The 23,561-nt window shown below is 38.6% G+C and overlaps 2 protein-coding genes across 2 annotated transcripts in view; one reads left to right on the top strand and one right to left on the bottom strand.

Moving 5' to 3' along the window:
* Positions 1-23,561, bottom strand: part of mocs3 (molybdenum cofactor synthesis 3) — a 208,199-nt gene that overhangs the window by 151,534 nt on the left and 33,104 nt on the right. The gene's annotated exons all lie outside the window — the stretch shown is intronic.
* LOC125455187 (glutaminyl-peptide cyclotransferase-like) lies at positions 481-23,535 on the top strand. Its single transcript, XM_048536906.1, has 7 exons — positions 481-597; positions 6,817-6,963; positions 10,549-10,830; positions 12,886-13,059; positions 16,017-16,116; positions 18,641-18,757; positions 23,194-23,535. Exons 1-7 carry the CDS (start codon positions 481-483, stop codon positions 23,337-23,339), a joined length of 1,083 nt encoding a protein of 360 aa, XP_048392863.1. The 3' UTR covers positions 23,340-23,535.

The following is a 23,561-nucleotide window of genomic DNA, read 5'->3' as shown; positions in this document are numbered from 1 at the left end:
ACCTCCTTCTTTAAGATTCTCATAAAACTTTCCTCACCTGCCCTGATATCATTTTACATTGCTCAGCATAACCTTTTCTTCCATGAGGTTCTTTGGAATGTTTTCCTTTACAAAAGCTACAAAGTAAACGCATGTTGTTATTGTTATCCCACTTTATTGTGTTGTCAAGTAAAGTTAGCAAAAGCCTGGAGATTTTACTTGAGTTAATTATGCTCCCAATAGAGAGAAAATCTGCTTGAAATGGGTAAGATTTCTTTATGCATGCTCACATTTGTTACATTTTTATAACAAGGCAGATAAACCAATAATCACATCATGGTCTCTCATTCCTTATTTGCCAAATGGAGGGAGTCTAGAATGACGTAGATCTGAAAAGGGTTATAAGTACCCTGAGAGCTCTACTTAGACATACAAGATTGCAGGTTGATCTGTGAAGGCAGAGAGAGAAAAAGCAAGACAAAAGTGTGCACCTAAGTAGAAATGGTTCGTAGCAGGAGCTTAGCTTATCTTCCATTTATAATTCTAGTATACTTAACAATAACCCTCCACCAAACCCACGGGCAACGACAATATAAAGCACCATGGACAGAGGAAAAGGTATGTTTGTGGGGCATAGATTTCATTTTGGTATAAATATTGATGTTGGTGCTGTGTCAGCAAGTTGCAGTTTAGTTTAAAATGAAGCACGGGACTTTTCAGTTAAGCTTCTGTCCCTGTCATTAAATCTTAACAGGACATTGCACCACCAAAATAACCCCAACATATATTAGGAAGGCTGAAGGTTTAGAACATAATCTATTTGAGCTTTTTTTTTAAATTGTTAATTTCTAGCATAGTAAGTAAGATTGAAGTTAATACAAAACATAATTTTAAGTCAGGGTGAGTGCAAATATAGATGCATGAAATTAGAAAAAAAAGTTATAAAATTGGAAAGCTAAACTTGACCTTAAATTTGTAAATTTTTCCAATGTTGTCAAGATGTCAACAACACTGAAAAAGTGTCTTTTGAGTGCAGGATTCAGTTAATGTCAAGATATATGTAAGAAAATTTCAGATATGTTAATATTATATATATCTGTTTTGTTCAGAAAGGATTAGTTTATAATCAGAGGAAGAAATTGTTTTTATTTTAGTTACATCATAATATCTTCTGTAACTCAAAATGGTGCCGCAGCAAGGTGACATAATACACTTTTCACTGAGTTTATTTGATAAGGTCAAGTGACAATCTTTCAATTCAATTTAAATTGAACTAGCACCTCACATAGCACAATATTCAAATGTGTTGCACATAGTCTTGGACACAGGGAAAGAAGGAAACCATCAAGTGGACAGCCAAATAGATGGAAGGAAGTAGTGAGTGATGACAGCATAATGGTCAGGATGGTGGGCACAGAACATCAAACAGTCTGGATTTAGAAGAGCAGAAGCTGGATGCTGAGAATGAGGCTGGAAGTTTCAAAAGTAACACATGTTGAAGCTATGGAAGGAACTGAAGTTGAAATATAGATTTTGAAAGTCCACAGGTTTCAGGTTAAAGAACTAGTTTAGATCAGGTAAAGTGTATATCCAAATTTGTGCAGGATAGGATACAGGCTGTAAAATAGTACATGGTTAATGGTTAGTCAGTGCTGAGCCTGTGGAATTCGCTACCACAGAAAGCAGTCAAGGCCGAAACACTGTATGACTTCAAGAAAGAGTTAAATATAGCACTTGGAGCTAAAGGGATCAAAAGATATGGTGGAAAAGCAGGAAAAGGTTATAAAGGTGTGTGTGCAGTTATGATCACAACAAAAAGGGGAACAGGCCCAATGGACCAAACAACCTATTCCTGCTCCTACTTTCCACATTTCTAGGTTTATATAGCTTTAGTTGCAGAAGAATATTTTGAAATATTTATCAATTGGAGCAATTAAAGCTTTTCAAAATCAGTAACAATATTTTGCAAAATTTCAAACAAACACATGCATTCAATTAATGAATTAGTGATTTAATTATATGCCAGTTATCAAAAAATTATTTCATCACTTATTAAAGTTCTTTAAGCTGTGTAAGTAACATATATTCTCCTTTAACCCTGTGCTTCTACAGAACTGCTGTAATACCTGTGCTATGAGCTTTATTTAAATGTAGTGAACAACATGTTTACAGTGTGTTTCAAGAGGGCTTTGACTGAGGCTGTATGTGAGTAGCTGATCCTTAACATGACATTTTAAGTAAATGTGGCATCAAGAAGCTGTTGCAAAGCTAAGGACAGTCGTATCAAAGAAGCCCATTCCAGCCTTTAAAGAGGACCTAAATGGCAACAGGAATTGGGCTACAAGTTACATGTAAAGCACATACCAAAAAGCGCAATCATCATCTCCATGGGTTCTCTATGGTACCTCCATGACAAAGCAGTCAGGATTTTAGGGATCACTACTGATCAGCCATGATAACAAGAATGTGACAGAGGTAGGGCACTCTGCAATAAATTGCTCATTTGTTGATTCCTTCTCGCACCTCCATCATTTAGAAGGTTCAAGTTAAGAACCCGGCTGAAGATTCACCGATTGTTTATTTTTAAAATATTCATTGATGGGATATAAGCATTGTTGTCAAGGCCAGATTAATTTTCCATCCCCAACTGCCCTTGAGAAAGTGGTGGTAAGTTACTTTCTTGAAATACTGCAGTCCTTGTATTGCATGATCAACCAGGACTCCCTCTGTTTGGAAGGGATTTCGACCCTGTGACAGCAATTGCCATGTAATATCATTCCAAGTCACGGTGGGGCACGGCTTGGAAGAGTCTTGGAGGCGGTGGTGTACCCCAATTTCTGCTATGCTTGTTCTTCTAGGTGATAGAGATTGTGGGTTTGATAGATACTGATTAAAGAGTTGGAGAATTACTGCACTACATCTTTAGGTGACTTGCACTGCTGAATTGTATGTTGATGGCGCAGGGAATGAATGCTGAAGGTGATAGTTGGATTGCCATTCAGGTACTTTTTTTGTCCTGGATTAAATTGAATTTCTTGAAGATTGTTGGTGCTGGACCCATCCAGGCAAGTGGACAGTATTCACACTCCCGACTAATGTCTTTTAGATGGTGGACGGGCATTGGTGATACAGGAGGTGAGTTACCCACCACTGAATTCTTAGCCTCTGACCAGCTCTTGTAATTGAAGTATTTATCTGATTTGTCCAGTTCAGTTTCCTGTCAATGATAACCCCAGGATGTTGATGGTGATCAATTCAATATTATTAATACACTGGTTATATTTTTTCTTGTTGGAGTCATTGCCTGTAATGTGTGTGACACAAATATCATTTATCAGCCCAAGCCTGCATGTAGTCCAGGTGTTAATGCATTTGGATGCAAACAACTTTATTATCTGAGGAGCCATGAATTATGCTGAACATTGTGCAAATGTCCCCAACGCTGACCTGATGATGGAGGGAAGTTCATTTGATGAAGCAGCTAAAGATAGTTGGCTCTGGGATACTCTACTGAGAAATTGCTGAGATGTCCTTGGTCTGAGATAACCGAGCTTCAACAACCACAATCATCTTTCTTCATGTCAGGTATGCCTTAGTCCACCAGAGATATTATTCTCAAATTCCACTGATTCCAGTTTTGCCAGGGTTCCATAATGCCAAACTCAGTCAAATGTTGTCTTGATGTTAAGGAGTTCTGCTCTGGAGTTCAGCTCTTTTGTCCACATTTACATCAATCAACGCTGTAATTAGGTTAGGAGCTGAGTGGCCCTGGCAGAACGCAAACTGATCATCAACAAACAATTATTGTTGCAGTTTTAAGACAATTGAGTGGCTTGCTGGGCCATTTCTGATGGTAGTTAAGAGTCAACGCTGTTGGTCTCTAGTCACGTGCAGACTAGACCAGATCAAGATTTTGTTCCATAAAAGGCATTAGTGGGCTAGGTGGATTTTTATGACAATGTTTACAGGTTCACTATTAGGCTAGCTTTTTAATTTCTGATCTTATGGAATTCAAATGTCACCATCTGCCATAGTAGGATTTGAAACCATGGCCCCATTCCAATTTCTATATAGGCATGGATTTCTCAGTAATAAGGTGGCTCAGTGATTAGCACTGCTGCCTCACAGTGCCAGGAACCAAGCTTTGATTCCAGTCTTGGGTGATTGTCTGTGTGGAATTTGCACATACTCCCCCTTTCTGCATGGGTTTATGCCGGATGCTCCAGTTTCTTCCCACAGTCCAAATAAGAGCAGATTAGTTGAGTTGGCCGTGCCAAATTATCTGTAGTGTCCAAGGATGTGCAGGCTAGCAGGATTAGCCGTGGTAAATGTTGGGTTACTGGGAGGCAGTGGGGGGGCAGGGGCTGGGTCTGCGTGGATGCTCTTCAGAGGGCCGGTGCAGATCGATGGGAAGAATGACCTCTTTCTGCACTGTAAGGATTTGATGATTCTATTAGCCTGGAGATCTGGTTTTCCTAATCATTGAGATTACCATTGTGCCAACACCTTTAAGAAGTTTAAGAAACCAGGCATGTTCCAGGACAATTACTTTGCTTGATAAATATCTTGTTAATAGACATAGCTAAGAAAATATTACATTGGAAACATTGTTCTGTGAAAGAAGCAGGAACACAATGTGCTTCTGTATACATTTTGATTTTTAAATGGCAGTGGTCCCAAAATTCCAATTCATAGAGTCACAATCATACAGAATAGAAACAGACCCTTTGGTCCAATTCATCCATGCTAGCCAGGTTTCCATAACTAAACTAGTTCCATTTGCCTATTTTTGGTCATAACCCTCTAAACCTTTTCTATTCATGTACCTGTCCAAATGTTTTCAAGTCACCCCTCAACATCCAGGGAAAAGAGTCCCAGCATATCCAGTCTCTCCTTATAATTCAAACTGTCCAGTCTCTGTAACATTCTTGTATATCTTTTCTGCACCCTTTCCAATTTAATGATCTCCTTCCTGTAGCGTGGCAATTAAAGGTTGTAAACTAGAAAATATGACAATTTAATGCACTGCCTCCAATCATGGAGGCCAACCACCTTGCTTTGCCTCACCCTACTTAATAAATGGTGCCTGTCAAGCTTTATATAACCGACCGTTTGTTTCTAATGGATGTTTCTTTGTGGACAATGGTTTATGAAATTAATTACAATATCATTTTTAAAGATTACTGTACAAATTTACTTCTGAAATTCTTCATTCATTGAGTTATTGATAACAAACACGTTTTCTGAAAAGGCTTGAGTGGATGACTGGCATTTCCTCACAATCTACCCAGGTGTACATCTCCTACAGCCGAAACATTGGTGTATGTATGGCATTGTTCTGAAACCTTCATTAATGCCAAGAAAATTATTAAATTATTTCTCTTCAGTTGACTTTCATTCATAGTTGGGTGAACTATAAATTAAATCCAATTCCAAAATATTCTCAATGGTGGAAATTTGAAATGAAAACAGCAAATGCCACAAATACCCAGCAAATGTGGCAGCAACTGTGGAGACAGAAACAAAATTAACATTTCAGGTTGATAAGCTTCAGTCAAAATGAAGGCCACTGACCTGAAACAATAGATGGAGTTACCTGCTGCTGGAGTTGGTGAGCCTGGAGAACTGCTGGGCTCTTTTAAGCAGATTGGTGGCATACTCAAGGCTCATTATCCTTCTGCCTAGCCAGTATTAAATGGTGGATGGGAAGGCCTAGGATTCACCTTCCTAACCTGCCTTCAATTGAGGCCCCTAAATGGTGAATTAAGGAGGCCATAAAGGTTTTAACTGTCATCACTAAGTTTAGTCCCGATTCAAGCATGCCTGTCACCGTGTGATATTCCTAGAAACTGCTACACTGTGGGGCAGCTTGTCCTCTTGGTGTAGTCACTTGATTAAAAGGCAGGCAAAGGTCTGATTGAGAGACTGAACTTCGGGAAGAGGGGTGGAAGGTGCAAGCCAACCCTTAACCCTCGTTAAAAACCACCTCTCCCATGAAACCCAATCCAAGAATACTGTCACCCCAACATCATTGTCCTACATTTTCTAAGATCATGGGACTCCAGCGATGCTTTTCCACCAGCAACCATGATCTGGTCTTCTCTGTTGCACTGCTGAGTGCAAGACGTACCAGCCTCTGATTAGCCAGTGGTTTTCACTGGGCGTGACTTCTGTTCCCAGGGTCTTATTCAAGAGGAAGGTTGACCAGTGGCCTCGCCATTGCCTGATTAGCATATGGTTTGATGGACAACTCCTAAAAGATGCAGATTAGGTCTGTTTCTAACTCTTCAGTGAATATCCCAACATGTTTCTGCTCATGTCTTTGTCCCTTTTGTCTCACATGTTGTCTGATTTGATAGAATCATCGAATCTCTACAATGTGGAAGCAGGCTGTTCAGCCCATTGAATCCACACCAACCCTCCAAGAAAGATCCCACTGAGACCCCCACCCACCCTATCCCTCTAACCCTGAATTTCTCATGGCTAACCCACTTAGCCTATACATTTATGGGCATTATGGGCAATTTAGCATGGCCAATCCACCTAACCTGCACATCTTTGGACTGTAGGAGGAAACTGGAGCACCCGAAGGAAACCCACACAGACACAGGGAGAATATACAAATCCCACATGTATGGTCATCCAAGTCTGGAAACAAACCCAGGGCCCTGGCACTGCGAGGCAGCAATATTAACAACTGAGCCACACTTGCTAAGTATTTCCAGCATTTACTGCTTCTTTAAAAAGCCTTCATTAACAAAGGTAACTTTTTTGTCACAGTAGTTTGCTTCATATGTTTTTAATTTTGACACTTTCTCAATGATTTTAAATCACCAGCTACTCCATAAGCCCAAGTTCCTGAATCCAATCGACGTGCGAAACATTACATCACTGACCAACATTTCTCAAATGTGGTTCAATTATTTGAGACCAATGCTTCGGGAGAGATATCCAGGCTCTGTTGGAAACGGAGCTGTGCGTCACGTGAGTAAAATTATCCTGTAAAACTATGAAGTTCATTAAAGTTTAATTTATTTTGGAAGCCTATATCAGAATGTAGCAACTTTATCATGCATAAGAAAATGGAACAGGACAATTTAGCCCCTCAAACCTGCTCCGCCATATAATATGACCACAGCTAACTTCACCTTGGCCACAACCTCACTTTCACATTCGCTCTAAAATAGAAGATTAAGATCATAAGGCCATAAAGTAGAATCTACGGAGGTAGTATTAAAATGATTAAACAAAAATACAGAGAAACTATTTCCTGGGGACAAGGCAGGGGTGGGGGATACAAGAACAAGAAAAACATAATCTTAAAATGAGAGTCAAGCTATTTAGGAAGGAAGGAAATCAGGAAGCATCTTTGCAGGTAAAGGGTAGTGGAACTCTGTCATTAATTGATGTTGAAGTTCAAGTCCATAGCTCCCTGAAAATGGCCAAGAAGGCTTATGGCATGCATGCCTTTATTGTTCAGGAAATTGAGTACAGGAGTCAGGATGTCATGTTGCAGCTTTATAAGACTTTGGTTAGGCCACACTTAGAGTATTGTGTTCAATTCTGGGCACCACATTACAGGAAGGATGTGAAGGCTTTGGAGAAGGTGCAGAAGAGGTTTGTCAGGATACTGGAAAGGAGGGTATGACCTATAAAGGAGAGGTGAGAAAAACTCGTGTTGTTTTTTCTAGAGTGGCAGAGGCTTAAGGGAGACTTGATACAAGTCTATCAAATTATGAGATGCATTGATAGGGTTGACCATCAGAATCTTCTTTCCCCAGAGTTGAAATGTCTAATACTAGGGACATGCATTTAAGGTGAGAGGGGAAATATTCAAAGGAGATATGAGGGTGAGTTTTTCACACAGAGTGGTAGGAGCGTGGAAAGCACTGCCAGGGATGGTTGTGGAGGCAGATATGATAGGGGCATTTAAGTAACTTTTACAAAAGTACATAAATGTGCAAGGAATGAATTGATATGGACCAAAGACAGGCAGGAGGGATTGGTTTAATTTGGCATCATGTTTGGCAAAACATCGTGGGCTGAAGGGCTCATTCCTGTGCTATACCCTGCTATGTAAAAAGACTCTGGATGCTGATATTATTGAAAATTTCAAGAAACAAAAATTGAAATTGCTGGAAAAGCTCAGCACGTCTAGCAGCATCTGTGGAGAGAAATTCCAGTTAATGTATCAGGTCCAGTGACCCTTACTTAGAACATCCTCAAGATTGTTAGAGTTGGTTAGCATATATTTCCAATGAGCACATTAAATGAAGAACAGATAAGCCATGATCAACTTGAACAGTGGAGCAATCTGAAAGCACTGAAAGGTCTCCTGTTTTCAAGACCTGTCCCAGAAATCAAAGCCTTCATGTTTCACAGAAAAACTCCATGCACTCATGTTACAATATATACAAACCTAGATCCAGGAATATTTGTGAACAGTGTGAGCTAACAGTGAATCAGCACATAAATTTCAAAGGAAAGAGTCAACACAGTGGAATCGTTTATCCACTTTTTACTCATATCTAGCTGAATACACAAAAAATGCTGGATTTTGTCCGATAATAAAATGATCTGTACAGTTTTAGAGATATATTCTGAAGTTTAAAAAAAAAGAATAAATAAGAAATGAGAGTAAAATCACTGATAGAGTGATTCAAAGAATGGTTAATATTCTCTATTTGTCCAGAGTGATATTTTGATTCTGTCACATTGAACACACTGCAGCTGTGATTTTCTCCAGCCTAACACAATTTCTAATCAATATGCAGTTGTGACAGATGCAACTTTTTTTTAACATTTCAATGTAAACCATTCGTGGCTCAGTGGTTAGCATTGGTGCCTCACTATTCCAGGGACCTGAGTTCGATTTCACCCTTGGTGACTGTCTGTGTGGAGTTTGCACATTCTCCCTATGTCTATGTGGTCTTCCGTCTGCATGCTCTGGGTTTCCTCCCACAGTCCAAAGATGTGCATGTTTGGCAGATTAGCCATGCTAAATTGCCCATAGTGTCCAGGGATGGGTGGATTAAACATAAGAAAAGCAGGGTTCTTGGGATTGGCTAGGGGCAGGATGCTCTTAGGAGTGTTGGTATGGACTGAATGACCTGCTTCCACATTGTAGGAATTCTATGATTTCACTCAACTTTTCAAGAATATAAGTTTCTGTTGTCTCCTTATGTGTGAATCAAAGTCAAGAAAGTAGTATGCTCCTGAACATCTCCAAAGCTGCTCTGAGTTGTAACAGGTATTAAAATGGCTGAAGTTCAAATCTCTGTTGAGCTCTATTTTCATCCCTGTTGTAGATTTCTTTTTGAGTCATACACAATGACATATCTTCAGGGCAGGTGAAACTTGAACACAGGCCTTCTACTAGGAACACCACCACTGTCCCAAAAGTGCCCTCATCCCTTTTGTAATTTAGATTGAAGAGCTGTATACATTAATATGCTCACAATTAGGCTGTAAAGTCCATGACTGACCACCAGGTGCATTCCAGAAAGAAGCATGCTTACAGGAGGTTGCATATACAGTTATCTGTAACTGCAAGTTATTATTGAAGCTGTTAACAAATCTTTTTGAAATGTCCAAGTAAATTGGATCCACGCCACCCAACAGCAAAAAAAAGAAACGTTGTTGGAAAAGCCAGCAGGTCTGGCAGCATCTGAGAAGAAAAAAAAATCAGAGTTAACATTTCAGGTCAGGTGACCCTTCTTCGGAGCTGTTGTAATTTCTGTTCAGAGGAAGTGTCACTGGACCTGAAATGTTAACTCTGATTTTTTCTTCACAGATGCTGCCAGACTTGCTGAGCTTTTCCAGACCTTCTGTTTTTGTTTCTGATTAACAGTATCTGCAGTTCCTTCAGTTTTTATCCATACTACCCAATTTGTGATCTTCATAAATAATTTTAAAAACATAATGATCCCATCTGTCCCTGCCCTTAAGACAGCACCTTCATAGAAGGGAAGAATTTTGTATGGTGAAAGGAAATCAACAATAGAATGTTACCAGCGCTCCAGGGGTTGGATTCAGGAAGATTAAATAAACTAAGCTCACATTCCCAGGAATACAGAAGGTTAGAGCTGATTTTTTTTGAGGTTTTAAGATTTTTCAAGAAATTCACAAGACACATGAAAATAATGTTTCTGTTGGTAGACAGATTTAGGACATGGGGAGAGCCAGGTAATATAAGAGAGGAGTTAGCAAGCAATTCTTAATGTAAAGAATGGTGCAAGTTCAAAACCCTCTCTTTAAAAAAAAGCAGTAAATATTGATTAACTATAGATCTAAGATTGACAGACTTTCCTTGCCCAAATTATTGAACGAAATGCAGCCAAAGTTGGTGTGTGGAATTGGAGTTAGGAATATTAGAATAAAGAAGCAATTATTGCAACAAATGGGAATACGCACATGAGCTGAATTGCCTATTCCTGACCCAATAATGCCATTAATTTACTAAGCCTTGATTAAGGAAATAATTCATTTAAATGTAAGTATAGGGTGCATTTTAATCAGACACTTGTTTGCTGTGAGAATGAAGCTTTACAGACTGGTTTCTCTCCACAGCATATCATTAGACAGTTAGATGAACTCCAGGCTGGCTGGGTAATTGAAGAGGACACCTTCCAGGAAGCGATACCCTATGGGACAGTCACATTTTCAAATATCATCAGTACCCTGAACCCCTCAGCTAAACGAAGGCTGGTGTTGGCTTGTCATCACGACTCAAAATATTTCAACAAATGGTGGCACAGCAGAGTGTATGTGGGTGCCACTGATTCTGCTGTACCATGTGCCATGATGTTGGAACTTGTTCGTGCATTGGACAAACTTTTATTAGAGCTAAAGGTACTGTTTAATTTATGAGTTATTACAACATAGGTATTACAAATAAGTAAGGTGATAAATTATTAAATTCTTAGTTATTTTACATCTCGAGCTTGTGTAAAATAAATTGTTAAAATGTCAACTTAAATATTTATGCATGTTATAGAATATTCATCTTTTAAAACTATTTATACTAGGAAAGGAATATTTTCTGCACTTTCAAACATTCTTTGCTAAAAGAATCACTCACATTTCAGACTTCACACTAACAATGGTGAAGTTTGATGAAACACAGAAAAACTTATTGCTCCCACTTCCCAAACTGGTTTGTTAATTTGGAAGAAGATGAGTTCAAATTAGCTTGGTTTTTTTTTAATGGTATCCCTCAGGTGCTTAGGTAGCCTGTACATTATTTCAGCCAGTTAACATCATGGTGTGTCATGGCAAGGTGATAAATAGGTGATGACTGGAGATGCACAGAAGCATCCAAGGTCGATTAAAAAAAATGGGAATATCTTTAGGAATCTAACATGTGCATTAAAATATGGACCATAATTCTGACTTGGCATACTTATCAACAGAAATTATCCACTAGCATATTTGTTAATACTTTAACTGACAAAGACATGATTAATGTAGCCTAAATAATTGAACTAAGACTACAACATGTTATACTGATTCATTTTTATAAAGGGTATTTTTGCATAAATGTGAAGGGATATGGGAATTATAGAATTTGAAAGGCTCATTGAGTTACAGAGTAATGTCCGAAATTTTATGTGGGTGTTGAAAGAAAATCTAGTAAAACTAGGAAGGTAAAAACCAGTTGAAAAAATTCGAAGTATACAAGATGAGGCAGACCTATCATGTGTATTGCTAGTATCCTCTTACTAGCTCAAAATTTATTACTTCCTCCGGTATGATTGCAGTGTGTCTTATTTATAGGATACACTGCAGCTGACTGCAACGGTAGTACATCTAAAATGGTCTTTTAAGTAGTGGAGATGACAAGGGCATGCTTATAACTATATGTCCAAAATTCCTCCCAAGTCATATACCATTCTGATTTGGATCTGCATTGTCCTTTCTTCATTGACAATGGGTCAAACTCCTGCAGCTTCCTGCCTAACAGTGTTTAGCGAGTATCATTGTCGCAGAGTTCAAGAAAATTGTACACTACCATCTTCTCCAAGACAAGTCCGAATGGGCACAAAATACTTGCCAACAATAACATATCCTAGCAAATTATTTTCTAAACAGTGACTATAATAAAACATTGACTGGAAAGTACTTTGGGATGTTCTGAGGGCGTGAATTGTGCCACATAATTACCTTACTTTATTACATTGTTGCAACTATTTACTTGCAAACCTCTGGTCCTACAAATTCTAAACCAGTTACAAAACACAAACTCATTACAGCTACTTGTAGGTATATTGTAAGGCCACACATGGTATGCTTTAACCAGGCTGATCAAATAATCATGCATTAAATGATAGGCACAGTGAACATATGAAATTGAAACAAATCAGTAGCATGCATAGACATTGAAGTATATCGGTATGTGCTTATTCCAAAGTGAATGATATTTAACTTGAGCAGTGAATAATCACCATAAAACTAGCAGAGGGCTTGAAAATAATACAGGTCACAGTTTCTAAAATCATAAAGGGTTAAACATTTAAAGGAATACTTCTAAACCAATAGTGCATGAAGATTTAAAGCTGTGCCATAAGAAATGTATTATAATCATACTATGTCACAACAACTGGAAAATAACAAGGCTTCTTCTGGAAAATTGATGCAAAACTGTCCAGTTTAAATTCATTGTGCCATTAAAATAGCAAGAAGAGAAATGTTGATTTCATAATCTCATCTATAATTGAACATTTCAAAGTACTATGATGATATGTGATATAACTCAAACATGTGCTTATTTTTCCTACATCTTTGTTTCAATCCTGAATTCAGTTAACGTTTAAAAGTGTTCCAAAAGAAATGCAATTTCATTTAGTCAATCTGAATATTCCAATTTTACTTGGGTAAAGGCTTCTTACATTTATCTCTTTTGTTTAGAATGCTCGAGAGAGACCAGATCTTACTCTGCAGCTAATTTTTTTTGATGGCCAAGAAGCAATTGAATCTTGGTCTGAGATTGACTCACTATATGGCTCTCGACATTTGGCGAACAAAATGGAGATGTTGCAACATCCCCCTGGTGCCAGTGATACCAACCACCTGCATGGGATTGTAAGTGCTCACTAGCTTTGAGACAGGAAAAAATATAAGAAGTGATTGATATTAATTGATAAGGTATATTTGGATTATTATCATGTTTATAGACATGATCTGCTTCAATAAAACATTGAAGTAAAACAGGGTAACTTTGTTCTAGATAGATAAAAGATTAAATTTCATAAATGTATGTTCTCAGTATGTTAATGGCATCATGAATCTGGATACCTATGCTAACGACATTGTAGTTAATGACAGGATGAAACCAGTGTCTAGTTAATGCCAATATCAGATCAGCATACCTGGTTAATGACAAAGAGAGGTGTAGCGTCTGGTTAATAGTTAGATTGTGTGGAGTGTTTGGATAATAATCAAGGTAAGATCTGGGTAATTGCTAAGTTTGATTGCAACATCTATTAATGGCTACAATGGAGTAATTGATTAATGATAGTTTAAAATTGTATTCCCAGTGTTATTCATAGAGTGAGTTTGGAATTGTTTAACCTAATGGTTGTGCAAAATTGGAATACCTGGATTAAAAGAAGTAAGAGGTTGGAATGACTGGCAGTGTGAGGTTGGAGCATGTGTATTATTAACTTTCTTGATGATCTGGATGTATGATGTGGACACAATCTATAAATTTGCATCCTGATCAAGTGTAAAGATTGTAGGCAATGGTTATTAGCTTCAGGGAATCATAAGCAGCAGGTAATGTTAAACTTAGATAGCCACAGTGTTATGCAAATGGGCATTGTGAAAGTTTAACATTTGTACATTCTTCAGAGAAAAAGACGCAGAAATAAATTGAATTCATCATTCTACTGCAGCCACCTTTGAAAATACATGAGCAATCTTGCCAATTATGAGCCAGAGCAAATAGGATGATGGGACACATTTGTAGGATAATCGTACAAAAGGGTAGGTATATTGTTTTGTCCTTGTACAAGATCTTAGGCTTGACTTGGAATACTGTGTCCAGATTTGTTCTCCTTTTTTGGTGAGTGAGGCTTTAGTAAGGGTGCAGAGGAACATCACAGGATTAACTCCTTAGCCATGAAAACAGACTAAAAGAACTGGAATTCGACTCTTGTAAGAAGCATAGAATTATGGGTGATCTGACAAAGACGATAAAGGAAATAGATTGTGTTCCCAGTTAACAGGTTGTTCCAACCAACTAAGTTAGAAAGGTCCAGAGATCACAACTTTAAATTGTGTAAAACGCCAGATCTGGACTAAATATCAGACAGTGCTCCTTTTCTCTGAAAATAGTTAATGGCTCGTGTTAGATGTCAATTTGTTGAATTTCTTTAAGCAAGAGTCAGACTTGTTTCTGCACAGTGTAGCCATATTAAAATCTGAGTGACGTCCTGAGCTGCCTCCGATAGCTTTAGTGGCTCAGAGAGAAATTCTCTTCTTCTCCTCACATTTGCTCATTTTTATCTGGTGTTTCATCTCTTCCAAGATATCGCAGAGTTTTGGTTGGAGTAGATGGATATAAATTTTGCAATGCATGGCATTGCAATTATATGGAACAGGCTGGATGGACCAGAGGTCTTATTTCTTCATGACTAATCATATGTTATTAAACTGGTATGAGATTGGAATTGTTGCCTTAGAATTTGGCTATTTTGTTTTTCATGTAGATTTTAGACATGAGTCCTACTGTCATGTAAGTCAGAAACCTTTAATTTGTCTTACTTTACTTCTATTAATGAGTTCTACTGAAGTCCTTGCAACTATTTGAGATTCCTTTAAGGGCATAGTAGAGAAACGGCTCGAAAAAACAAAGGTATACATTTGTACAAAGGGTACACTGATAAATTCTTTATGATTGCGTATGGATGTAAAGCTGAAAACTATTGAATGGTATTTTTTAAATTGGTTTTAACTTTAAATCAAAGTGTTAACTTTAGGAACCCCACACTACTTTAAATTTAAATTTAAAAACTGCCTTTTTTAACAAAAGCTGCAAAGTTGTATTCCACAAAGATCAATTTTTTTCTTTATTTATTCACGGGATGAGGGCATCGCTGCTAGGCAGCATTTATTGCCCATCCCTAATTGCCCAGAGGGCAGTTAGGAGTCAACCACTTTGTTGTGGGTCTGGAGTCACATGTAGGCCACATCAGGTAAAGGTGGTAGATTTCCTTCCCGCAAGGACATTAGTGAATCAGACGGATTTTCCCAAAAATTGACAATGGATTCATGGTCATCTTTAGGTTCTTAATTCCAAATATTTTATTGCATTCAAATTCCCCATCTGCCATGGTGGGATTCAAACCTGGGTCCCCAGAAAATGATCTGTATCTCTGGATTAACAGTTCAGCGATAATAGTACTAGGCCATCACCTCCCATCTAATGCTGGGAGCATTTTATGTTCACAAATAGAAATAGTCAGTCAGTCTTGAGAAACTGATGCCCAATTTCAATATTCACAGATGCCATCTCAGGGTTAGCAGGGCTTTGGAAGCATGTGGGGTTTAGGGTTGCTGTTGAGGTTACAGTTAGTCCAAGGGAGAACCTGCAATTAAATACAGGAAGTTATCAATAAACTTGTACATTTTTACTGGCTAATAAATATGAAGATAGATTGGTGTGAGGTTGCATGTTTTCGTGGGAAGTATAAGGAGATGCTATAATTCTTTGAAAGTCATTATCTAAATTAAGTTGAGGAACAGAGAGGTCTGGGGGATTCAGATATGCAAATCAGTGAAAGTAGTTATACAGATTAATTAAGCTGTTTAAAAATAAAACAAGATTTCACTTTTAGAGATATAGTATTGAAAGGCAGTGAAGATACAAATAAGCAAATTTCATTAGTTCTGTTTTAAGGTAGATATTAATATGAAGATAAAATAATTTATCAGCCCATAAACATTTATATCTGATGGAACCTTTTGAGTTGAGGCAATTATTAACCTGTTGATTTGCGATTTAAAAAGGAATTGACAACTGCTTCCATTCCTCATAGGACCTACTGGTTTTATTGGATTTAATTGGTGGACCAAATCCAAGATTTCCAAGTTATTTTCCAAATACAGCCCGATGGCATAAAAGATTACAGCTAATAGGTAACTGAAACTTAACTGGACTTATCTTCAGTCTGTGCAAAATTCTATTCCCTAGGCAACTCCATTTCACTCACCTTCAATTGTCTAAGGCTGAAGCAAGTTGCTCACAACCATGATACACTGATGCCAAGATGACCTTACAACCACCTAGTTGCAACTCCCCCTACCTTCTTCTCCGTATTATCACTCAGCTCTGCCCCTACATCAGTTCATCTGTCACTGAACCCTCATCCACCACACACCCGGCCTTGTTATTAAATGGTCCGCTATTACACACAATCCATTGTTAGCCACTAATAGTTACCATTAGCAGCTATTCACTCTCCTAGGCTGACCATTATCCACTCCTTTGTCTGTCCAACTGTTCTCTCTCTGAAGGCTTTATCTCCACCTATCATTTATTCCTTCGCCCAAATCCCACACCATCTTCTGCAAAAAAAAACTTCTCCTTCACTACCATCAGTTCTATAAAAGGGTCACTGGACCTGAACCATTAACTCTGATTTCTTTCCACAGATGCTTCCAGACCTGCTGAACTATCTTGGCAATTTCTGCAATATTTCTAAGGTCCCCTTTTCTGGGTTGCTGGCCTATTTTGCTTAGAAATACTCCTGTGAGATATATTACAACATTAAAGATGCTATATAAATACAAAAATGCAGCAAACATTCGCTGGCAAATATCCCAACTCAGAGTAAGATGGAAGCCAAAAGAACTGCGGATGCTGTATATCAGGAACAAAAACAAAAGTTGCTGGAAAAGCTCAGCAGCTCTGGCAGCATCTGTGGAGGAGAAAACAGAGTTAACATTTTGGGTCTGGTGACCCAAAACATTAACTCTGTTTTCTCCTTTTTGGGTCTGGTGACCCAAATCATTAACTCTGTTTTCTCCTCCTCAGATGCTGCCAGACCTGCTGAGCTTTTCCAGCAACTTTGTTTTTGTGTAAGATAAAAGATCCTGGGATGCAAATAAGTCTAAACTGTAATGCATGGTGTTTGTCATCTTCGAAAATGTAAACAAAGGAAATATGGACAATATGGATATTTGGAATTTCCCTTTACAGGGATGAGTTATTACAGCACAGAATTTGATCTTTGAAGATTACATAAATGGGAAGTGAATAATTGCACAGATCCGACAACATCTGTGGAATGACTAGACGTCGTAAAATAAAAAGGTCTAGCGAGTTTTGAGAAGATTTGTAGCTCAGGGTAAGTTTCTGGATGTGAGTTTGCTCGCTGAGCTGGAAGGTTAGTTTTCAGACATTTCGTCACCATTCTAGGTATCATCATCACTGGAGGCTCACTGATGATGTTACCTAGAATGATGACGAAACGTCTGAAAACTAACCTTCCAGCTCAGCGAGCAAACTCACATCCATAAAAAGGTCTAAAATGATTTATGACTACCGGGGATTTCTACATTCAGAATGTTAAAAAGGTGCAACAGTAACTTGAGTTAAATTTCAAATGGCGCCTAAGAAAATTACTATGGATTTAAGAACAGTGGAACATTGAGTGGCAACTCCTTGGATAAGCAATTCCACATGTTTCAAAATCTGTGCATTAAAATTTAGTTGTCAAACTGAAATTGGGTTAATGTGTATAAAACAGCAACATCAAAGAATGGATTAAACCTGTCTTTCCAAACTTCAGGACTTTATTAGGAATTTATCAGGCCACATCAGAATACTTGATACAGTTTTTGAAAGATGACATAATTGGGGAGAAGCGTCATTCAACTCATTGCTGGAATGAAGAGCTCATCTTATGATGAAATGTCAAAACTGGTTGGGCCTCTATCTATAGTTTTGAAGAAAGAGAACTGATCTTATTAAAACATAATATTCTGAGGGGAGCCAGTAGGTTGGATGCCAAGAAGGTTTTATTCTCATTTGTAGATGAGAACTAGAGGATAGAACTTTATAATAAGAGGTCTCTCTTATTATAGAGAGATATGAGTAGAAACGCTTCACCTAACGGTCATTAGTATGTGGAATTCTCTTCCCAAGAAAGCAGTGGGTTTTTTTTTCCCCAAAGATGCAGTTAGACAAAGGAGTCAGCGGTTTTGGCATGCAGAGAGGAAAGGTGCTAAGACCATAACCAGATCAACCATGAATAGAGTAAACTCTAAGGGCTGAATTGCCTATGTCCTATGTTCTTATGAATTTCTTAAACAAATTTCCAGCTCTAAGGTGATTGGAACTTCACATTTGAAGGAAGTGTAAAATCTGGTTAAAAAGTAGTGAAAACAAAATTAAAACTAAATTATAGAATAGACTATTCTCAGAAAATGAAGGTAACAACTCCAAAAAAACCAGTAATGGTTCACTGCCAAGCAGACACCTAAAATACGTTAGAAGTGTAATTTTGGTAGGTAATTTCTTATTGGAGAAACATAACAGAAAGCACATCTAAGAGAGAATTTAATTATGGTTATGTGGGTAATGTACTGTAATTTGGAGAAAAACATACTGAATCAACTACAAAATGCATCTAAACCAATTAGGTTAATATTGTTACAGAGAGACGTCTGCATCGACAGGGTCTACTGAATGACCACCCCAATGAGGTGAAATATTTCTGGACTAAAATGCAAGCAGGGCATATTGATGATGACCATACACCATTTTTGCAAAGAGGTATGTTGGAACATGTCACACAGACATAGAGTCATACAGCGCAGAAACAGGCCCTTTGGCCCAACTCGTCCATACTGACCAGGATTCTTGGACTGAACTAGTCCCATTTGCCTGCATTTGGCCCATATCCCTCTAAACCCTTCCTGCTCGTGCATCTGTCCAAACGTCTTTTAAATGCTGTAACTGTACCCGCCTCTGGCAGTTTGTTCCATATATACACTGTCCTCTGCGTGAAAAAGTTGCCCCTCAGGTCCCTTTTAATTCTTTTGCCTCTCACCTGGAACCTATGCCCTCTAATTTTGAACTCCCCTACCCTCGGGAAAGACCTTGGCTGTTCAACTTATGATTTTATGACCCTCATGATTTTATAAACTTCTATAAAGGTCAACCTCAGCCTATCCAGACTCTACTTATTACTCAAACCTTTCAGTCTCAGTAACAGGCTTGTAAATTTTTTTGTACCCTTTCCAGTTTAATAAATTAAGGAAAGAAGTTTTCCCCTTTCACATGTGACAAAACTGTAGCTTTTCTACATTGACTACTCACATGGAGTACAAAAGCAAAGAAGTTATGACGGACCTCTATAGCAAATTCATTCAGCCTGAAATGTCCAATTCTATTCATCGCACCTTAGGAAAGCATTAAGATATTTCAGAGGGTGCAGAAAAGATTAATAAGAAGGTTCTAGGGATGCGGGGACTTCATTTATGTTACAATGTTGGAGAAGCAGGGATATGGGGTTTCTCCTAGGAGAAAAAATTATGAGGAGATTTGTTAAAGTTGTTCAAAATCATGAGACTCTGGACAAAATAGAAATGCATAAACTGGTATCAGAGATAATGGGAACTGCAGATGCTGGAGATTCCAAGATAATAAAATGTGAGGCTGGATGAACACAGCAGGCCAAGCAGCATCTCAGGAGCACAAAAGCTGACGTTTCGGGCCTAGACCCTTCATCAGAGAGGAGGGTCTAGGCCCGAAACGTCAGCTTTTGTGCTCCTGAGATGCTGCTTGGCCTGCTGTGTTCATCCAGCCTCACATTTTATTATCATGCATAAACTGGTGATGTTTGGTTGATAGATCAAAAACCACAAGACACTGATTCAAGACGACTGGCAAAAGAACTACCATTTTTGGGAGAATGGTTCCAGGAACAAGGGATGTTAGTGGTAGGTTAGGTTGGAAATATAGAAAATGGGTGCAGAATTAGGCCATTCTGCCCTTTGAACCTGCACCACCATTCAAAACGATCATGGCTGATCATGCAATTTCAATATCCCATTCCCGCTTTCTCTCCATACTCCTTGATCCCTTTAACTGCTATGGCCACATCCAGCTCCCCCTTGAATATATCTAAATGAACTGATCCCAACAGCTTCTTATGGGAGAGAATTCTACACGCTCACAACTCTGAGTGAAGAAATTCTCTCTCATCTCACTCCTGAATGGCTTATCCCTGATTCCTAGACTGTCATCCCTAGTTCTGGATATTTCCAACATCGGGAACAATCTTCCCACTCTAACCAGTCCAGCCCCATCAGATTTTATATGTTTCTATGAGATCCCCCTCATTCATATAATCATAGAATTCCTACAATGGGGAAGCAAGCCATTCGGCCCATCGAGCCCACACTGACTCTCTGTAGAGCATCCTACACAGACTTACCCCCCTGCCCTATCCTTGCATTTTCTACATTACACACAATGAACAATTTAGCACAGCCAATCCACCTAACCGGCACATCTTTTAACTGTGGGAGGAAACTGGAGCAGTTGGATGAACCGCATGCAGCCACTGGAAAAATGTGCAAATGCCACACATACAGTTGCCCAAGGCTGGAATTGAACCCAGGTCTTCGGCGCTGTGCTCGTGCTAACCACTGAGCCAAAGTACCACCAGGGATTCTTCTAAATTCCAGCAAGTACAAGCCCAGTTGATGCAGTCTTTCCTTACATGTTAGTCCCGCCATCCCGGGAATCAGTTTGGTAAACTTTTGCTGGACCCCCGCAATAGCAAGAATGTCCTATGGAGACCAAAGCTGCGCTCAATACTGAAGGTGTGGCCTCACCAAGGCCTTGTATAACTGCAGCAAGATATCCCTACTCCCATACTCAAATGCTCTCGCTATGAAGGCCAGAATGCTGTTAGCTTTCCTCACCACCTTCTGCACCTGCATGCCAACCTTCAGTGACCATTCCAGCATGACACCCATGTCTCATTACACCTCACTTTTGCCGAAGCTGCCACCGTTCAGCTAATAATCTGCCTTCCTTTTTAGAGACCAAAGCAGATAACCTCATATTTATCCACATTATACTGCATTTGCCAAGTATTTGCCCACTCTGCCAGTCTGTCTAGGTCACTCTGCAGCCTGTTAGCATCCTCCTCACAGTACTACCACCACCCAGCTTAGTGTCATTTGCAAGTTTGGAGATATTGCATTGAACTCCTTCATCCAAATTGTTAATGTATATTGCGAACAGCTGGGTACACAGAACTGAAACCTGTGGTACCCAACTTGTCACTGCCAGCCACTCTGATAGGACCCATTTATTTCAACTGTCTGCCAATGAGTTCTCTATCCATGTCAATATATTATCTTTGATACCATGAGGTTTAATTTTCCTTACAAATCTTTTGTGTGGAATCTTGTCAAGTGTCAAAAACCTTTTTAAAGTCCAGATACACAACATCTACTGATGAACCCTAGTCCACTTGACTAGTCATAGCCTCAAAACAATACCAGATGCGTCAAGATGATTTCCCTTTAGCGAATCCATGCTGACTAGGATTGATTTCATCATTGCTTTCTAAATGCTGAGTTATTACCAGTCTTTCTTCTCTTCACATACCTACAGAAGCTTTTGCAGTCAGTTTTTGTTTTCCACAAGCTTACTTTCATATTCTATTTTCCCCTTCCAAATTAAACCTTCTGTCCTCCTCTGCTGAATTTTAAATTTCTCCCAGTCCTCAGCTTTGCTGCTTTTTTGGCCAATTTATGCGCCTCTTCTTTGGCTTTAACACTATCCCTGACTTCCCTTGTTAGCCATGGTTGAGCCACCTTCCCTGTTTTACACTTATAACTGAAAGGCATGTACAATTGTTGAAGTTCAACCATGTGTTCTTTACATGTCTGCCATTGTTATCCACATTCAAAACCTTGGCTAGCTTATCCTAGCCAATGCATCTCTCATACCATCGAAGTTAGCTTTAACCATCTTCAGGATCCTAGTTTCAGATTTAATTCTGTCACTGTACATCTGAATGAGGAATTCTACCATATAATGGGCACTCTTTCCCAAAGGATCTTGCACCACCACGTTGCTAATTAATCCTCTCTCATTACACACTACTCAGTCTAGGATGGCTTGCTCTCTAGTTAATTTCTTGGCATATTAATTGAGGAAACCATCCCTCATACATTCCAGGAAAACTTCCTCCATTGCATTGCTATTGGTTTGACTAGTCCAAACAAAATATAGGTTGACGTTACCCATAATAACCACTGTATCTTACTGCATGTATCTCTAATTTCCTGTTTCATACAAACCCCACCCTCAACTACTGTTTGGTAGTCTGTACATAGTTCACACTAACATCTTTTTCCCTTTGGTGTTCTGCAGTTCCACCAGTACAGATTCCACATTGTCCAAGCTACTGTCCTCCCTTACTATTGTGTTAATCCACTCCTTTACCAGCAATGCTACCTCACCTGTTTCCTTTCCATCTACTTTTCCTGAAAATGGGAAACTGAATTTGCTCTCCTTGAAGAAAAGGTGAGAGAAGGAAGAATTGATGGAGATGTGTAATATTATGGCAGGTTTAGTTAACGTGGAAAAATACAAGTTTTTCCCCAATAGTTAATGGTACAAGGACTAAGTGGCACAAACATCTAGATAGCAGTCACTGCAGTAGTTGCGAATAAGAATTTGTTACGCACTTAAGTGCTAATGACCAGGGAATGTGGTGCCTAAGGCTGTGGTGGAAAAGGAGTCAATGACTTCAAAACAACTGTTAATTATTTCAAAGGAGAAATGGTAGGTACTTGAGGAAAAGAACTCGTAAGATGTAGGGGAAAGAGCACAGGAATGCAACTGAATGTTTTGCTGCATTAACAGCAATAGACATAATGGATCAAATGTCCTCCTACTGAGTCATAATGACTTTATGAATAAATGCTGCAAAGTAACACACTTTTGCATAATCAAATAAAACTTAGACAGTTGTTAGTCTGCATAAAACGAATAACTAGATGGTATGTGGAACTCCATGTTCTACCTATTCACATTGGTTTATATCTTTAGCAAAGGAGTGTTTTGAATGAAATAAATGCCTTACTGATATATTGCAATTTAAACATCATTTGATAATAATGCAGCACAAACAAATAAAGAAATACATGTCAAGTAATTCTTCAATGTTTAATATTACATAGATGTTCCCATTCTGCACATCATACCTTCGCCCTTCCCTCAAGTATGGCACAGAATGGAGGATAATGAAGACAATCTGGATCCAACAACAATTGATAACCTCAACAAAATACTTCAGATATTTGTTTTGGAGTATCTCGTATTATGATGTTGCCTTAGTGTTTACCAATTGGACAGTTATGACAGACTCAAGTATAGCAAACCAAATAAATGTGAGAAAGCACAGTTAAAGATTCTGCTGCAACTAGGAATCAATATTTACAAGTAACCTAACGTATTCACCAGTTAATGGCCATTAGTACACAATGTATTGAAAGATCAATACTGATTTTTGTTAATCAATAGATGCTTCATGGCTTATATGCTTGGT

Source organism: Stegostoma tigrinum, chromosome 9 (assembly GCF_030684315.1).
Source record: "Stegostoma tigrinum isolate sSteTig4 chromosome 9, sSteTig4.hap1, whole genome shotgun sequence".
NCBI classification, from domain to species: Eukaryota; Metazoa; Chordata; class Chondrichthyes; order Orectolobiformes; family Stegostomatidae; genus Stegostoma; species Stegostoma tigrinum.
This window is presented reverse-complemented; position numbering and strand designations above follow the sequence as displayed.

What these genes read in the sequence shown, in the direction of transcription:
- LOC125455187 (XM_048536906.1), top strand. Translation starts at nt 481, where the DNA reads ATGGTTCGTAGCAGGAGCTTAGCTTATCTTCCATTTATAATTCTAGTA. An exon ending in GAAACGGAGCTGTGCGTCAC is followed by an intron (nt 6,964 to 10,548) that starts GTGAGTAAAATT and finishes TTCTCTCCACAG; the next exon opens with CATATCATTAGACAGTTAGA. An exon ending in TACACCATTTTTGCAAAGAG is followed by an intron (nt 18,758 to 23,193) that starts GTATGTTGGAAC and finishes AATATTACATAG; the next exon opens with ATGTTCCCATTCTGCACATC.